Source organism: Coloeus monedula, assembly GCF_965178545.1.
Source record: "Coloeus monedula genome assembly, chromosome: 19".
Taxonomy (NCBI): Eukaryota; Metazoa; Chordata; class Aves; order Passeriformes; family Corvidae; genus Coloeus; species Coloeus monedula.
Window position 1 is genome coordinate 8,053,039 of NC_138799.1, and position 18,046 is coordinate 8,071,084.

The 18,046-nt window shown below is 44.5% G+C and overlaps 1 protein-coding gene across 1 annotated transcript in view; it reads left to right on the plus strand.

Annotated features, from left to right (window-relative positions):
- Window positions 1–17,279, plus strand: part of RAB11FIP4 (RAB11 family interacting protein 4) — a gene marked incomplete at both ends in the record, with an annotated part of 114,817 nt that extends 97,538 nt beyond the window's left edge. Inside the window, 12 exons of the mRNA XM_082294199.1 lie at window positions 5,862–6,085; window positions 9,355–9,546; window positions 11,065–11,199; window positions 12,612–12,647; window positions 13,558–13,657; window positions 14,067–14,170; window positions 14,721–14,861; window positions 15,399–15,480; window positions 15,740–15,877; window positions 16,348–16,506; window positions 16,851–16,994; window positions 17,262–17,279. Of these exons, the coding sequence (XP_082150325.1) occupies window positions 5,862–6,085; window positions 9,355–9,546; window positions 11,065–11,199; window positions 12,612–12,647; window positions 13,558–13,657; window positions 14,067–14,170; window positions 14,721–14,861; window positions 15,399–15,480; window positions 15,740–15,877; window positions 16,348–16,506; window positions 16,851–16,994; window positions 17,262–17,279 (1,473 nt within the window). The remainder of the gene's footprint in view (window positions 1–5,861; window positions 6,086–9,354; window positions 9,547–11,064; window positions 11,200–12,611; window positions 12,648–13,557; window positions 13,658–14,066; window positions 14,171–14,720; window positions 14,862–15,398; window positions 15,481–15,739; window positions 15,878–16,347; window positions 16,507–16,850; window positions 16,995–17,261) is intronic.
- Between the last annotated feature and the right edge of the window lie 767 nt (window positions 17,280–18,046).

Genomic DNA, 18,046 nt, shown 5'->3' on the forward strand with positions numbered 1-18,046 from the left:
GCACAATTGTACGAGGTACAGATGTTATCCTGCAGTGGGAAGGGAGGCTGGCAGTGCATTGCAGCACGGGCTTGCCCTCTATCTGGGGACTCTTCGCTGCCTTTCCAGAATGCTGTCCAGCACTCGATCCAAGATCTGGATCTTCTTAGGAATAATCTTGCCCCTAGAAGTCCCCTCCAAAACCCACAACAACGTGTGAAGCTTTGCCTTAAACTGAGCTTCAAATACTAGATTTGAGTAACTAAACAATCACAGGAAGCTACTGCGTTGACCAAACTAACTTGTGGCCCTAAAATAGCTTCTTATTTGAGCAGCTTAGTGAAATAACAGTGCTCTGCACGCTGATCTTGAACTCTGAGAGATTTTATCCTCCCAGTTATATGGGGGACACTCAGTGTTCCTCTGTGTTCTGCAGCAGGAGATGGAAGCGGTTTCTGTGACTTCCTCCCTCCCTCCCCCATCAGCCTACCTGTGAGCAGCCCTGCTCTCCCCTGTGCACAGCCACAGTAGCCTGGGTGTGAGAGAGAAAGATGTGGGCGAGAACCAGATGTGGGCAAGAGGAGGCTGGCCGTGGGAGAGCTCACTCACATCATGGACACCGATGCACATGTGTGGTCTCACGTAGTGCTTCTACACTTTCCTATTACATAGTATCTCCTGTTCCCGTCAGATCAAAGGGTAGATCGGCACCTCCCCACCTCTGCGTGACAACTGAAAAGGAAAGGAAATACGCTGGGGAAAATCTGTACTTTAAAAAAATGTTCATAGCCCACTTGGTGTAAATATGCAAATGTTTGTAGAGTGGCTGTTTCTAAAACACATTAGTGAGAAATGCTTCACACCCTTCGTTGTCAGTCGGTAATTAAGAGACTACTTGCCTTCCAATGCAGTGGCTGCTTAAAAGAGATGAGAGAGCCTGGATTTTCTCTTATGATGGAGTGCAACAGTAAGTAACTTTCATCTGAGACCGAGCCTGGCACACCTCCACATGGCACCTCTTCCCTTCCAGTTGTGGTGAGGTGACTTTTCCTGTGCTTTTGCTGGGAAGAAAGTGGATGGGGAAGGTGCAGGGACTCAGACTTGCATCTGTCTCACAGCAGCTTGTTAGAGGGAGTCAGGGGCATGATCCTGGTAAGGGAAGTGCCATGGCTGATCTGCATGTGGCATTTCTTGTTTCTGGTCGTGTGTGATGGGTCCAGCTCTTACTAATCCGAGTGCATTGTGGTGGGATACTTGAATCCTCTTTTCTTCCTTGTCTCCTCCAGCATACTGTGAGGCTGTCTGAATGTCAGGGGTGCTGGTGATTTGGCTGTGATGGGAGTGAATTTTAACAAGGCTTGCTCTTCAGCGTGAATGTATTGATGTCGGCATGTCATGTAGCCTGTCTGTCAGCCAAGTTTCTAGCTTTCAGCTGCTTTTATATTCGTATTTTGGAGATTGCTTCCAACCTGGGAAAACCCAGTCAGGTCACTGCAGGGCAAGGCAGAGCTGTATTCCCATACCCACCTAATGCTGACACTGCTTTCCTGCCCCACTAGGATCAGAAGGAATCCATGGGAATCGCTGTCTTCTGGCTCCTGCTTCTGTTTGGGGTGGCTGTTGCAAAGGCAGACTGGGCTTACTCATCTGCCTTCAATGCAGCCACACAATCGCCTCTTTTGAGGAAGGGAATTCATTAGTTTCTGTGAAGTGGCCTTGGATCTGTGGGCAGCAGGTGCTTCTATAGAGCAAACTGTTGCTGAATATTCAACAGTTGATATACAAGCATGTGGCCGGCTGCCTGTGAAGCACTTGGAGTTACCTTGAGCATCCGATTAGATAAAATGCAAAGCACTTACGGCTTTAAAGCTACCCCCAGCTATGTTGTGATGGTATTTTAACGTTTAGGGTTGGGTTTTCTTTTTATGAGAATCTTCCAAGATCATAAGCAGCAGCTTTATCTCTTTTGACTCAGCCAACAAAGAAGGGAGCTGACTAGGAGAATGACAACCCTAGTGATTCATATTCAAGTCGTCAGAACCTCATTCTCTTGCTGGTTTCTGCTAGTGACATGTGCACTGGAAACAAATGACTCAGGCTAGAAGTGTCTATTCATCTTTAAACTTCTTAAACTCTCCTTAATCTCAAATTAGCTCTCTTAAGGCTACCTGAATAACACTTGTTCTTGCCAACCTCTAATTTGGTACATGAAATACTATAGATATCTAAACTATGAAGGAATAATTTGAGAGGCTAATATATGCAATCAGCCTTTACTTTTTCTTTTCTCTTTTTTTCTGCAGTGTAATTTCCTTAGGTGTGGTCTGTAAGCAGCTTGTAGTAGATGTCATCATTGAAAGTATAGTTCTGTGAGAAACTATGATCACTGAACAATTACAGCTTCAAATAACTTACAGCTTTAGTCAGTAAGGTGTGGATGCCTGTATATTGTTTACTAGCAATGTGCCTGGATTTTGTTGTCTTGTAATAGCTTGCTTAACCTGTATTAGTTGTTTTAAAGTTCCTTTGTCTATGTTCTCCTAATGGTTATTCAGGCCACAGAAGGAAAACTTTTAATTAAATGTGTGATTGTGACAGTTGCAGTAGAGGCTGGTTTCACCCATGGAGCTGAAAAGACGCCTGAGTGCTGTTACCCGAGTTCCATGCTTTACAGGATCTGCACGAGAGGTACCCATGTGCCAGGAGTATTGCATTATTCCACACCCCAAAGCTCTCAAAGCATGGGGCAGCATGTAGTTCCTACCCACAGGGAACCGGTGTGCAGGCTGGAGCACAGTGGCTGTTGCTGGTCCTGGCTGCTGTACATCAGCTGAAATTGTGTTAGCACCGATTGGAGGTGGACCTTGAGCACTTAAAAGCGTGAATGGAGCTGAGTCCTCCTGCTCCTGGCACGGTTGTTTGTGGTTCTGCTGGCTTTGAAAGGGCTGAGGTGTTCAGTGTGTGATTTGGCTGCTGGTGCTCAGAAGAGCAGCTGAGATGTGCTTCCTAAACACCTGCTTTGTTTGCATCGGGCAATGGGGTCGAGGCCAGGTTTGTGAAGAGGGGCATTGGCAACCTGGGATGTGACATCTGGTCTCCCTCTGTGAGGGAGCAGCTGAGGGGGAGCTCCTCCAAGGAGCTTGGCTGGCCCATGTTCTCCAGAAGGGAGGACCTGCTTCCAGGAGGGGTTCCAAGTCTTGCAGTGAGGCATTTCAGAAGCTGTAAAGCAGGTGTTGAGGCTTATGATGCCTCCAAAAACTAATTTCTTTTCTTCTTCCTTTCCCCCCCCCCCCCGCCAAGGGGCTTAAAAGCACCGGAACAGAGGAATTGCAGTTTGGAAAAGAATCCCTGGCACTGAGCAAGCTGGGGACAGTGCAGTGTGTGCCGTAGGTGTAGATCAGCTCTCCTGTACAAGTAAACGTGGGAAGGTTGCCAGAAAATTGAGGAGAAGTGAGCCCGAGTCCCCAGCCTGTCGAGATGACACTGCACATTTAATTGATAATGGACTCTTAAAAGAGCACCTCAGCTGCTATTATTAGAAGAAGCAGATGTGTGGTGTTACCTGCAGAGCAAAAAGGGAGTCTTTTGTGATCTTCTTGACCTTTACTTTCCCATATTAATTTGTTAAATACCAGTGAGATTTTCCTGCTGTAAAAATTTGTTTAAGCAGAGACTTCTCCAAGACCTCTGAAAAAACCGTGCTAATTGGGACCTTCAGGGATCCACTGTGTACTCCTTGCCCCTCTTTCCATCCTTGATTAGACTTTTACCAGCTGGTGCAATTCCGTAATAGCAGTTAGGCTTTATTGCATTAAGCTTGTTAAGAAAATGGGAGGTCTGTGCCTGTGGGGGTCAGCGTGGGGGAGGAAACTTTGGGGAAATGTTAGAGAAATAAACACTTCTGGGTAGTTCTGAAACATTGTAATTGCTCTTAACAAGCTTTGCTTTCTCAACACCTACTGAAAAGGTACTGCTTGTGCTATTTGTAGGTCCCAAGGTACTTTGCAAGGAGCAACAGCAGCATTGCCCCTGCTTGCAAGGTGCAAGTCAGATGTGCTGAAGAACCTGGGGCTAAGGCAGGGCTGGGGCAGGTTCCAGGGCTGGTGTCTGACCTGCCAAACCACGGGCTCGCTGGGGATGAGGGCTTGTGACTCAGAGCTGTAAATTTGATTGCATGAGGCAGCATGGCTTCAATAAATACTACATGGCATAGACCAAGGATAAATCCTTTGGGACATCTCTCTAAGCAGTACCTTGGGAAAGTTTCAGCCGTAATAGAGCTGACACAGAACAGTGGGAAAAGGCTTTTTGAATAGTGTCAGGTGTCTCACTGACATTACTTGTAGATCTGGAAGACCTGTTGAAAGCTCAGCTAGAAAAGCATCCAGGTGTCTGCTCTGAGTGTGTACCTGGAGTTTCAAACATAGCAGACAATACGGTCCTTTTCGTTGCTGGGGTATTCATTAGTTAATGAGGTTTGAGCAGGTGAGCTTGTTTGGAATTTCTTCAACCTCCATATGCTAGAAGATTTCACAGTTATATAAATTGGTATTTCAGGAAAAAGGTGGATGGTGAGACCTGCATTTCTAATAGGAGTTTCTGCAAATCTTAAAAAGCTGCAGCTTCTGCCTGACTCTTTTCCTGTTGAAGTGGAAAAGACAATTTGTGTCATCAGCACAGAACATCACTGGTTCTGCAAAAGGGAGTTTGAGCCTCCTTGGCTCCAGCAGAGGAGTGTCCAGAGGCTGTGGGGATGGACTTGAAGCCACGCTGTGGCAAGTGGTGCCACTGGGCCAGTGTCCCAGCAAACACGCTCACCAGAAGGCCAGGTCATGGTGCCAGTGCCTTGGGATTCCTGGGTAGGATGGCAGTTGTGCCTAAACATGAGGTATATCCCTGAATGAAGTGCTCCATTCCTTGTGCCAGTGAACTCAGCTTTAAAAGCTTCACTTGCTAGCAGTAGCTCAATGGTCAGGCTGTCTGTGGAGCTTCCAGGTGAGCTTTGGAGGAGCTCTGAGTCAGGACTTGCTCTGGAGCTCTGAGTTTTTTGTGTCATGCTGGATGGGAATTGTCAAAGCAGTGTTGTGTGGCTGCTTATCAAAGGACAGAGTAAAATCTTACCCTTTATTTTTTCAATTAAGAGTTTTTATTTGTGCCTCAGGGACAAGCAAATAGAACCCAGCTTGTCTTGGCTATTCTTAGTATTCGTGGGGCAGGAAGGGGAGGGAGAGGACAAACAGCAAGAGCAAAGAGTTGCAGTAATGAGAATGATGTCTTATTTTAGTTGATACTTAATCAAGACATGTGGTTCCAGGAAGCAGGAACAGATGATTTTGCTTTTTTTTTCTTGCTCTCATAAATCTTTATCACCAAGACTTACCCTAAACAATTTAACACCTGCTAACTCTCTATTCACCTTAAAAATTTTTGTCCATCCTCAAAGACAAAGTAAACTGCTAGGCTTATCTGTTTTGCTTTTGCTTAATCTGTAATATTAATCAAAGGACTAACTCTCGGTGACTAATGTATTATCATCTCTCAAAAGGTGCTCATTTTGTTGTAAAACGTTGAGGATATTTATTACTTCAAGTGCATTTTGCTAGTGAATTAGGGTAAAACTGACTGCATTTTCTAGCTGGGTGTTGTGTCTTTCTCTCCTGTGAAGTCAGAAACAGTGCTTGAGCCCCTCTGGAAGGTAAAAGCTACTTTATTGGTTTGCAGGAACTGGCTTTGTAAAGCAGGTCAGCTTATTGTTTCATGGCTTTTCTTCAGTACTCCTCTTGCTTACCAGGGCATCCAGAGAGTGTCTTACTGCTTCTCCTGTATCTGCTGAACTGCCTTAAGGGGTGATCTGAATTGACTCCCGATTTTCCTTGTGCCAGGGCAGTGAAATCCAGGACTGTGCCTACTTGGACAGCGAAAGCGCCTACAGCGAGTCAGAGCTGTTTCCTGATGAGGACGTGATGACTCTGGCACAGCAGGAGGTTCACCATGAGTCTGACATGGACAGTGCCATCGAGAGTGCCCAGAGCTCAGAGGCCTCGGACGTCTGTCGGAGCGAGGACAAGGACGGGGTGCTCGGTGGCCTCTTCCTGCCCGGTGACAAGTGAGTGGTGTTTTTGCTTCGTGGCAGCTCTGCTTCCAAAGCGTCTGCTAGGGAGGAAGGAGCCTTTATGTGGCTAATCCCTACTGAGGGAGGCTGAGGATGGCTGGTGGATTTAGAAACTTAACATCCATTTACAACATAAGGGGGATGGATGTCCAGGTCCTCTAAGTGACTTAGATAGTCTCACTCCTGGCTCTTTCTGGCACGTTCTGTGAGCACTCACAGGACTTGAATGTTGTGTGTTGAAGTGTTGGGTCTCTCCAGAACAATCGCTGCATTAGCATCCCCCAGAGCTTAGGTTCTTCTCTGTTGCTGTAAGCTTTATAGGCTGGAATTAAAACAAATACTTCCTGCAAAGCAGTTCAGTATGGGGAATGCTGCTGTAGTATTTTGTACATCTAGTTACCTGATGTTGTGGGCTCTGCTGATTTACTTTGTAACTTCATGTACCAAGTTAATTCTTTGTGTTTCTAATTTTCCATAACCTTTATTGTGCAACAGTAAATTGTGTTTAACACGAGGTGTCCTGGCATGTTCATGTGTAATCATAGTTTGCTGTTAACACCAGTGTCTCTGTAACCCTAACTTGACTTTTCCCAGGTGTGTACCTGTTGTGCTGGTTAAAGATGACTGGGGGGGAAAAGGACCCAACCTGGTTTAATCCTGCTTTGAACTGAATTAGTGCAATACCACAGGACAGAGCTCAGCTGGGCTTGCTTTGTAAGCCTCTGCCTTGTCTTCCCTATTTTTGGCCTGTCATCTTGATTTGTGCCTCTTGAGCTTTGTTCATTGCTAAGGCAGCCTTCCTTCTCTCTCCTGGGCCTCCTCGGATGCTCCCTGTGCTGCCTCATTCCTGCCCTCCTCCTGAATTTCTCAGCTAACTGAGTTCTGGCCATCTCCCATTTGCCCAAGCAACCTCAGAGACTTTGTTGAGATAATTACAGTTTCCATCAGCTCTCTATAAAACTTGTTTCCTTTGCTTGCCATTCTCCAGAGCCCCATCCTTGTGGTGACTGACTTTTTCCCATGCTGTGTTTGAAATGTTTTTCCTCCCAGCTATGCCAGTCAGGCTCTTGTGAAGGGGGTGGGCAAGGCACTGTTCCTCCTGTACCCTCCTTCCAGGGCAGGCATGAACTACCAAGTGCTACTGTGCTACTACTGATAGACCTTGGTTCATTCTCGGAGACCTCCTCAGCTTTGGTAAATCTGTGGGGGAAAAACTTGAGAAGCTCCATGCTTTTGTGTTAAAAGAGGCAATAGAGAGATTTACTTTGCTGCCTATTGAAGAAGCAGGTGGGTTGTGTATCAGGTGTGTCAGCCCTCTGAAATCCTGCTCTGAAGACCAGGAGATTACCTTTAAAAACAAACAAAAAAAACCCCGAACAAACAAAAAAGCACTAAACACTTGAAAGTTCCCTTCATAAAGTGTGAGAATGAGGAAAATTGGTTGCTGTTAGCAACTCCTTTGCAAATGACTGAGCAATTCTTAGACCTCCAATCCTGGTGGAAGTGTTACAAGGAGCTTCCTCCCAAACTGATTTGGTGTAACTACAATTGAGATACAAACAGCAGTAGGATTGTAAGATCTTCCAAAAACTTAACCAATACACAGTATGTCTGTGACACAGGAGCACTATGAATAAATGTTAGTGTGATATGTTGAGCTTCTCACTAATCCTTTGGCCAAGGAGCCTTGTTAGGTAAGTTGGATCTGTTTCTAGTATGAGTATTCCTATCTTCATCCTTCAGTAGTATGCCTGGCTTGACTTGCCCTAATTTCTGTTAATGTGAGTTAGATAAATGAGTTGCAGGTTATAAATGGATCTCATCAAAACAGGGGAAACAAAAGAGCATACATCTGAAATGTTGGCAGGCTTCCTCTGCTACTAATTGCTTTTGAAGGGAAGGGATATGCAAATGATGCTTGCACCATCCACCAAAGGAACACTGGTGCTTCTCTTGTTTACAGCTCACAAGTGGAGTATTACAGAAAGAGGACTTTCTCTGTAGAGATGTTGAGAGGCTTGAGGTAGACTCAGAAGAAATGTAGGAGGAAATAGTGTTGAGCTCCTGGAGAACAATGTCACCTGGGAGCTACTGTCCTGTGGCTCAGCTGCTGGAGATACAAGCACTGTGCACTGAAGCAAAGGGAGAGAAAAACTTAACCCGATCTGCATAAAGTGCCAGCAGATTCCATCAGTGCCCTGTCTGTACTGCAGAGGCCTTGGACTCTGCTGTAGAGGGAACAGTTGGGCAATGCCAGGGCCTCACAACTGAAGCATCTATTTCAGGTCTTCCAGGTGTGTTTTCCATAGGGAGAAGTTTGTTTGTAAGAACTTGTATGTGAATTTACTGGCTTGTCTGTTTGAATGCCTCACCAAGGTGGGAGCTGAGCAAACCTGCATAAAACACCTGCACTCTGCAGGTGCACTGCACAGGGCAGTCTGGACTCTGGGCAGGTGAAGCTTGTGCACCCTTTGCAGCCACCTTGCTCTGTTTTATTAGATTTGATGTGCTCAAAACTCTCTGCCAGCTGCTTTTCTGTGCTGCCTGACTCTGTTGATCTGTTTACCTATGTGCCCTCTTTCTCTGAAGTCACAGGGTCTTGCCATTCCTTACCCATTTGACATCATTTTAGGTACTTTCTGGTAGTTAAACAGCATTTTCTTGTGCTTCATATCTCCTCTGAAAGACAGAATTTGTCCTGATGGAAGGAAGGGCAGGAACCCAGCCTCCACTAGGTCACGTCAGTAGCTTTAGTGACTCTGTGGTATGTGGTGAGCTGAGGTTTCTTTCTGACCACACAGAGGAGAGTGGCTGGAACTCCTGGGGTGTGGGACAGGCTGTATTTGGATTACTGGGAAACTCTCTGATTGTGGAATAGAGTGACAACCTCTCTTACACATGTTCCTCTCACTATCCCATGCATTTCGGAGCTGTCTGCATGGTTCCTGAATTCAGAGCAGAAATCCCTATGTGGTCTTCATGTGGAAATGGTGGCTGAGGATCATCAAGGTGCTCTTTAAAGCAAAATGGTTGGTGTTGATCCAAACTTGTCACACAGGTACCTTGTTGATAAATTCTCATGCTCTTGTCTCTCAAGGCACTCTGTCAGCTGCACATCAGGTACATTTAGCACTTCAGGGGTTTAGCACAAAGTAAGTGGGTTACAACTTCAAAGAGGGGACAGCCTGTGAAGGTGGAAGGTTCCATGTGAGGTGAGGTGACATCCAAGTCGGCCTTCGAGATGTTTTGACCTCTTGTTTCAGGTCAAGTCCTCACAACCCTTCTGCAGCATCTGACCTCTCCACTTACTCCACCGCCTCCCTGATCAGTAACGAAGAACAGTTTGAAGACTATGGGGAAGGAGATGATGTGGATTTTACTCCCAGTAGCCCATGCCCTGATGATGAGACCAGAACCAACGCCTACTCTGACCTTGGCTCATCTGTATCTTCCAGGTTGCTCTTTATTCATTAACAAACAATTTTTCATTTTTATTCTTCTCTGACAATACCAGAGTTTACACTGGTTAGATAGACTCACCTTAAAAGCAAAATGTTATCAGTTCATTTCCTGCCCTCTAATTGACAGACTGCATTTAATAATAAGAGCTATAGCAAAATATGTTTCTGATAATCTCTGTTGGGTTCTGTTGAAATAACTGGGCTGTTTTGCTTGTAGATGCTTTGTTCTACTGCAGACAATAATTTCACAGTTCAGGGTGAAGGGATCTGCTGCAATGGAAACCAACTTAGCATTATGTACCCACCCTGATGCAGGGAAGACTTACAAAAGAGCTGTTTCCCTTTAGTGTTCTGATACTACAAATCCTTAGCCCTAATCTGTGAGGGGAACTGCTGCATATGTTCAGGGCATTATTTGAAACAAGCATCCTATTGACTTGGAGTGTCTTGGAAAACATAAGCAAGTAGCTGCTGTCTGTTAGGAGCTAGAAATGCCACAGCAGTGCACTTGCTTTCCGCATGTGACCTCAGTCTCTGCAGCTCTTACGTCCTGTGGCCAAGGCAGGTCCAGATTTTACTGTCCTTCCCCAAGCAAGGGAATGGGTGAGCAGGGCTGGGAAGAGCTGAGCATGAAGATTCTCTAGGATTTGTCTGCTTGGATCAATAGCACATGGAGGTCTTGTGCTTCATTGCTAACACAGGACAAGCTCACTGCATCCTTCTGTTCCGTATGCCACCCCCACATGCTTGCCTCTGTTTCCATCACTTCTGCAATCCAGCCTGGCCACCTCTGTCACGCATGCAGAGCCAGACCCCTCTCCACTGCCCCTTCATGATGATGGCTTGTGTCTTTCATCCCCTCTTTCCTCAGGTTTATGCAGCCCTTTCCATTCTCATTCCTGGGGCTCAGTGCACTTCATGCCATGATTGCTCTCTTTTATTTGAGTTTATTTTCTCTTTATCATGCCAAGAGATACTGTTATCTCTTCTTTAGACCTGTGTCCACTTCTCCCTTCTTCCTCATCCCAGGGTTGCTTTCATCCTGCCATCTGAGGGGGTTCATGTGACTTCTTACCAGACCACTCTGTTTTTCATCTTCCTGCCTTTCTCTTGGAGAAAAGACTCTTGAGGTTGCATGCCAGGCTCTAGTGGGAAGATGGGCAAGATGAGAGGGGGACATAGCTGAGGTGGCACATACTCATGTAGCTGCCTTTGCTACGTGCATCACAGTGGACCCCATGTACCTTTTGCTGTTCTTCAGTTCACTCAAACTGATTCTTTCCACTGACACCCAGAAACATCCACATCCTCTGGAAGTCCTCAGCTCAGACAGATGGACTTGCCCTAAGACTAGCACTGGCCATCATCAGCTCTGAGGTAGATGAGCTGTGGTTAGAGATGGTTCTTCAAGTCCCTCATCTGTGATTCTGACACATAGACACACAATCATGAGGAAAGCCTGTTGGGGGTTGGTTACTACAGCCAGTAACATCTCTCCTTTCCTGCAAACAGTGCTGGCCAAACCCCCCGAAAAATGAGGCATGTTTATAACAGCGAGTTACTGGATGTTTACTGCTCACAGTGCTGCAAAAAGATAAATCTTCTCAACGATTTGGAAGCCAGGCTGAAAAACTTGAAAGCAAACAGGTAAGCAGCCTATTGCACTGCTTTTGGCAATGCCCTCTTGACATGGGACTGACTAATAGCAGGAGGAGAAGGAGAGCAAGCCCTCTCTGTTCCTGTATCCCATCATACGTACGTGTTGCTCTTACACAACAGTAAGAAATTTAGGCTTGGATATCTAGCCCAAACCAAAATGCTGTTCTTCATCAGCTGTTAAATATTTTTCTGATTTAAGGTGCAGACATCATTACTAAATTCAAATATTTTAACCAATGAGCTCTTTGATTGCAGAGTGAGAGTGATATTTCAAGGAATTTTTCCCAGGAAGTGGGATCTGCTGTGCTGCTTAGTGCAGATCTTCAGTTAGCTACTGCTTTCTCCAGGTGGGAAGGAGGGATCTCCAGATCCTTGGCTAATGCACATAACCTTACATGCACCTCTCCTAAAGCTACTGGTCAGCAGAGGTACTTGGCTCCTGTGGGATTTTTTTGTGATGTCAAGGGAACTTGGAAAAGTGATTAATCCTATGGCAGAAGTTACTTTTGGAGTTCATTGCAATTTCAGCTTTTTCCTTAGGTTTCTCTCTCTGCCATTCCATTACTCCTAAGCTGTGCTGAGCACTTGGAAAGTGCTTCCAACAGTCACATAGAGTTTTTGAAGGGAATTATGTGGTGGGATTTTAGCTCCCCCTAGAAACTGGATGTGAATCCTGCCTGTTGGCATAATCCTTGGGACAGAGCACACTGCTCCTCTTGATGCACAGCAGTGTAGAACTTGTCATGAACAATGTTCCTGCCCTAGCAAGGAGTCTGCCAACATCCAGACCGTGACCAGCCAGGGCTTTGGGAAGTTTCTGAGGGAGAATGGATATGCCTGACCAAGAGCTGTGTCCGTGCACACAGGGATGTGACATCCTCATACTGAGAGATGCAGCAGGATATTTTGATCTGGTTCCAGTGCTGTTGTCTGCAGCAAGGGGTCTTCATTTAGATAGCACCTGTCTCTGGCTGCACAAGGGAGCTGTAAAAATGGAAAGACCTCAGTTCCTGTGCTGAACTTGCAAGCATTATGGGGAAGGATAAACTAACTGTTCATTAAATCATCTAAAAACCGAGAATCCAGAATAAATGTCCATCACTAACTTGGTGTTCCTTTGTGGTGTTTCTAATGTTAGTTTTGCTCTGATTTACACTGACAAATCTCTGCTAAATATAACAGTATTTGCAAATTGACTTATTAATGATCACAGTAATTTGTGGCTTCACTCATCTTCGCGTTCTTAGTAACTGCAGCTTTTGATTCAGTTGTTAAAGAATATTGTTCACAGAATCATCTTTTGATTTCGCTAAAAAAGTCAGTATTATATTTTATTGTGCAATTAAAATTGAATCAAATAAGTATTTAATTCCTATATAATTCCTTCTATATTCATGTAGCCCTAACAGGAAAATATCAAGCACAGCTTTTGGCAGGTAAGAGTCTTCAAGTTTTCTGTGAATATTTGTGGAATCAGCTGTAACAATATCATAAGTGGGAGTGGGGGATGAAAGTAGGAATAATTTTAGAAAAATGAAAATGTGCCAAGATAAGTTTTTAAGGGAAGGGGCCTGTGTTTTGGTATGGATGTTGCGGAATATAGAAGCTCCTGCTAGTCTTGGAGCAGGCCCCTGAACTGGAAAGAGTTCTGTTAAAAATACAGATAGTTTTTGCTTCCTTGTTTCCAAATGTATTCCTTTATACCGCTATTCCATCAGTCCAGTTACTGCTTCTTTAACCCTCATAATGTGGGCCTTGCTGCTGTTCCCAAAATGTGAAGGACAGGGAGAGCACCCCTTTAAAAAGGACATACAGAATTGTCATCTTCCTTTGACTGAGTGAACCAGCCCTGTGCTGGGGAGGGCTGTAAGGTTCAAGGACATTTTAGATAATCTCCAGTGTTACATATTCTGACACTATTGTGCAGTGGGAACTGCTTGAGATTTCTTTTTTTCTGTTTTTTTTTTTAAAGTTCTTACTGTATGAAATTTTCTAGCTTAAATGTACCAACCAAAGGGCAATGGTGACCTTATTTTAAATTTCTAATAAGGCAAATACAATTCAGTGCATAGTGTGAATAAGACTTAAGTATTTTTTAAACTATGTTAATGCTGGTGGCAGATCTATCAAAAGTAACAAAGAACTCACTCCCTAGAATTAATGTCATTGACTGTGCTCAGTATGACTTCATTTAGCTACCAGTCTCTTGTAAGACTTGTGCTTAAAGAGTTGTAATTGTCACTGAAATGATTGCACAGATTTTACCATCAGATGTTCAAAGTCTGAAGCCAGACTCTTTGTCCTCCCTCCTCATCAAGCAAAATAATTATCCTTCTGATCTTTCAGACAACTCTTCCACAACAGTAACTTCAGCAGCAGTAATGGCAGCACAGAAGACTTGTTCAGAGACAGTATAGACTCCTGTGATAATGATATCACTGAAAAGGTGAGAATATCTGTGCCCTGTGAGTAATGTACCCAACCAAATCCTGCTGGAGCCCTGCATCAGGGGATGAAGATCTTGCTCAGAATTACCTATGATCTGAAGTAACTTATTCAAAATGTCCTTGATGTTCCATTACTATTACAACTTTGCTTGGCAGTAATGCAAGAAGTGTACAAGCACAGATCTAGGCGTTGTGTTAGGACTTCTTTTTGGTGTATTTGTAGTGATCACCTTCAAGGAATGTGCAGGGTCTGGGGGAACTCAGAACTGTGGAGCTTAGTTTCTCTGCTGGCTTTGCAGCAAAATATGCCCCATTTTAAAATGGCAGAGTAGCTAAATGCCAGTTAGGAACAGTGAAGGGGTGTTTGACGAGAGATTCAAACTCAGTTTTTTTCGCTTGCCCTTCCAGGTAACTTACCTAGAGAAGAAGGTGACAGAACTGGAGAACGATAGCCTGACAAATGGTGACCTGAAGAGCAAACTGAAACAAGAGAACACACAGCTGGTTCACAGGTAACAAAGCACAGAGCCAGGTCTCTTCACCATGTCAGAGCAAAGCTAGAGCACAGTTGTGGGGAAGGAATATCTCTGCCTGTAGATTATGACCAAGTTTTCTTCCTTAATGCTGGCAGGTGAAATAAGGCTTCATCTGAGAAGTCCAGGTGGAATAGGGCTGCCTTGCTGAATTTTCAGGAAAAAGAGGCCTCCAAACAAGTGTCTGTTTGGACATCTCCAAACAAGAGATGTTAATGACTTCTACTGAGAAAACTCTTCTGCTGTAAGAGAGATTACCCCTGGTGGTTGGGGGTTTTTTTCTTGCATGTAGCAAGAGCAGAAGGCTGTGTCTTAGTCCCAGCTTTTTGAGACTGAAAGAATAGCTTAACCAATAGTACTTAATTCTATGTTTATTAGTAAATATGAGAGATATTGGGAGAGGTTAAGTGCCAAGAGAGATGGTGAATTAGAATGAAATAAAGGAGTGGGCAAGAAAGAGAGAGGCAATGAATTTGCACATGTATGCAACTTCTGAAGCTGTTACTGAAATGGGATCTGATTTCCTTAGAGTTCATGAGTTAGAGGAACTACTGAAAGACCAAGAAACATCAGCAGAACAGACCCTGGAAGAAGAGATAAAGAGACATAGGGAAGCTTACAGCAAGTATGAAAAAGAGAAAGGCACCGAAATTGAACTTCTAAATACAAGGTAACAAACATCTTGGTGCCACCCTGAACAGGGCACAAGGTCTTCTCTTCCTCACTTTTACTTTGCTTCTAAATGTAGGCTGTTCACCAGCAGACAGTGCACAGATGGTGGCTGGTTGGCAGCTCTGTAGAGTAGCTCTGCAGTCACATGTCTAATGCCCAAAAGCTTGGAGGATGCTTTACAATAATGCTTTAATCCACGTGGCCCATGTAGACAGCTTAGCTGGATATTTGGCATCGATTCAAGGAGGGAACTGTTCTAGCAAACACTTGTGCCTGCGTTTGTTTTCTCCAGTTTTTTTTTTTTTTTTTCAGATACCTGTTGTTAGGAGCACAAGAATCTGAGGGTCAGTGGAGTATTCTGGGCCCTAAAAACAAACTAGCAAAGGACTCATGTTAAAAAGTGCTATGATTAGAAAGATTTTCCCTGTTTGGTCTTTCTATCAAGTGCAAGCAAGACGGCTTTTTAGAGCACCCTGTTTTGCATGTCTGGAGTCTTGAAGAGGTATTTGCTGTAAGATTTTTGTTTTTAACACAGGGTTCAGCAACTGGAAGAAGAAAATGGTGATCTGAAAAGCACTGTCACACGGCTGAAATCCCAAACGGAGAGATTAGATGAGGTAACAAAACTCCTGAGTCCTTGAGCAATTTAACAGCAGTTTATGTAAAATCAAACTCTTACAGTTCTTGGCCCAGCTTCTTAAATTTTCCTTCCTTGAAGAAGATTATTAATGGAATTTGAACATTGGTCACCTTTAGAGGCAGGAATGTCCTGAGACACAAGCCAGTTTGACCAGCTGTGTCTATAGGGTCACACTGTGAAACTGAGGGTGTCCCCTGCACTTGGCAGCCTGTTCTGAAGTTCCCCGTTTGTCCCAGGAGAGGCAGCGCATGTCAGATAGGTTGGAAGACACAAGTCTGCGACTGAAGGATGAGATGGATTTGTACAAGAGGATGATGGACAAGCTGCGGCAGAACAGGCTGGAATTCAACAAGGAGAGGGAAGCCACACAGGAGGTAAGTGTGAAGAGGGATGTAAGACCAGGCAGTCACATCTCACCTGATGAGATGCCTAGCTGAGAGAGAACGGGCAGACAGAATGAACACTGAGAGCACCACATCCAGTGGAGCTATTGCTGGATTGTGGTTCTGTGGGAAGGGTGCCCACAGAGCAATGAATGCTGCAAGAATACTTAATAAGTGGCAATCCCTGACCCAAAGGGTTTACAACTCTTTGAGAAGCATGTGTCCTAACATTTCCTATACTCTGTTTGCAACGGAAATCATGCTTCTCAGGCATGAAGCTTAGCAGTCAGAACCATTGCCAGCTCTAGAGCAGTTTAGGAGACCTGTGCTTCCAAAGGAGAATTAGAGGCTGTGTTGTAGGACTGTGGCCTCAGCCAGGCTCGGGGAGTGCTTTTACCTGAGTACAGAGCAGGCTGTTTGCAGGGAGGGCTGCACAGATAGGGCCTGTTTGCTGCCCACAGCTCATCGAAGACCTGCGGAAGGAACTGGAGCACTTGCAGCTGTACAAGCTGGAATGTGAACGTCCTGGACGTGGGAGAAGCTCTTCCTCCAGCCTGAGTGAATTCAATGCCAAAACCAGAGAGGTGGAAATGGAGCATGAAATAAAACGGCTGAAGCAGGTGAGCAGGGAAGGGCCTCTCGATCTGCATCAAACGTAGAGGAATGCCTTGAAAAATGCCAATAACAGCAAGCCCAAGCACTCTGCCTTCAGATTTTGTCTCCCCCTTCTCGCAAGCACAAGAGCCATGTTGCATCTGTGCAGAACTTCTTTGCAGTGGTGATGTAAATTATGCCACAGGAAAACTCAGGCAGGGAGGCCTTGTCACTGGAGGCAAGAGTTGCTGTCAGCTTGAAGCCTTGCTGTATGTCATCCAAGCTACCTGTGGTGTTAAAATATAATTTATTTTTTAATGAAACCTTGTAGGAAGAACTTAAAAAGCAATGTCTTTTCATCCTTAAACAGGAGAATCAGAAACTTCGTGACCAAAATGATGATCTTAATGGACAGATTCTGAGTCTTAGTCTTTATGAAGCTAAAAACCTCTTTGCAACTCAAACAAAAGCCCAGTCATTGGCTGCTGAAATCGATTCTGCATCGAGAGATGAGGTAATGTGCTCTTCTAGTCAGGTACTACATCCAAAAATATGCAATTTTCAATGTAATTAACTGTCAAGGTTGAACTGTCTGAAGTTGACAAATGAACAACAGAAAATTGTGCTTTGCTAGGAGTTCAAGGGTGTTAGAAGATTGTCTTAAATCTAACACTGTTTTGGTATCCTTATATTATAACTCTCCCATTTTTCTCTCCAAAAAATTGGAATTATTAGAATCTCAGTGAACTGTTTTACAGTTCTAACATCTTGTGTCTTGCAGAGTAATGTGATAGTATGACATTAATTTCATACAAAAATGGCCATTGCTAGTTACTTTAATTTTTACTTTCTGTTCTAGATTTAGTTCTAAGTTACTTCAGTAACAAGCTCTCACTTAGATATATATTTGAGCTATATATTCCCTGTAGCAGAGCTGAGTTCTTGGTGAAAGTAACTTGTGTGCAAATAATAACTTGGTAATGCTTTGAAAGATATTTTGGGAGACGCATTTGTGTGTGAGCTGAGTCCAGCTGGTGTAGCTTCCTTTGAGCTCCACGACTGATTGTGAGATCAGGCCAATGGATACATGAGAGCTCCCAGGGAAGAAGACAGGTTAGTGTTGAAGGAGATAAAAGGAGTTGTTTGTCCTTGATGCTCTATCTCTTCCAGACAGAACTTCCCATTCCTTCATCAAGAAAAGTCCTGAGACAGAAAAGTCCTTTTTATCCAGTCTGTACTGGACTGGCCTGTCAGCCTTAGCTCTTGGGCAGGCCCTTGAAGTGAAGGCCCTTGAATTACACTTGAGAACTTAATTTCTTGCTGAACCAGAGCACTGTGAAGACAGGCTGTTTAATTGTTGGTCTCTAAGTAGGTAAAAGCAAACTGCCTTTTGCTGTTGCCAAGAAAAATCTAACTTTCTCCCTCTCAATCTCGTGGCTCTGGCTCATGCAAGGAATATCCAGCACTCCCCCTTTAAAGGAGGCAAGTGCCTGAAAGCTGTGGCCCAGACTTAGTAAAACCTCACTGACACTGAACAATGCCGTAAATCAAATCTCTCCTGATGGG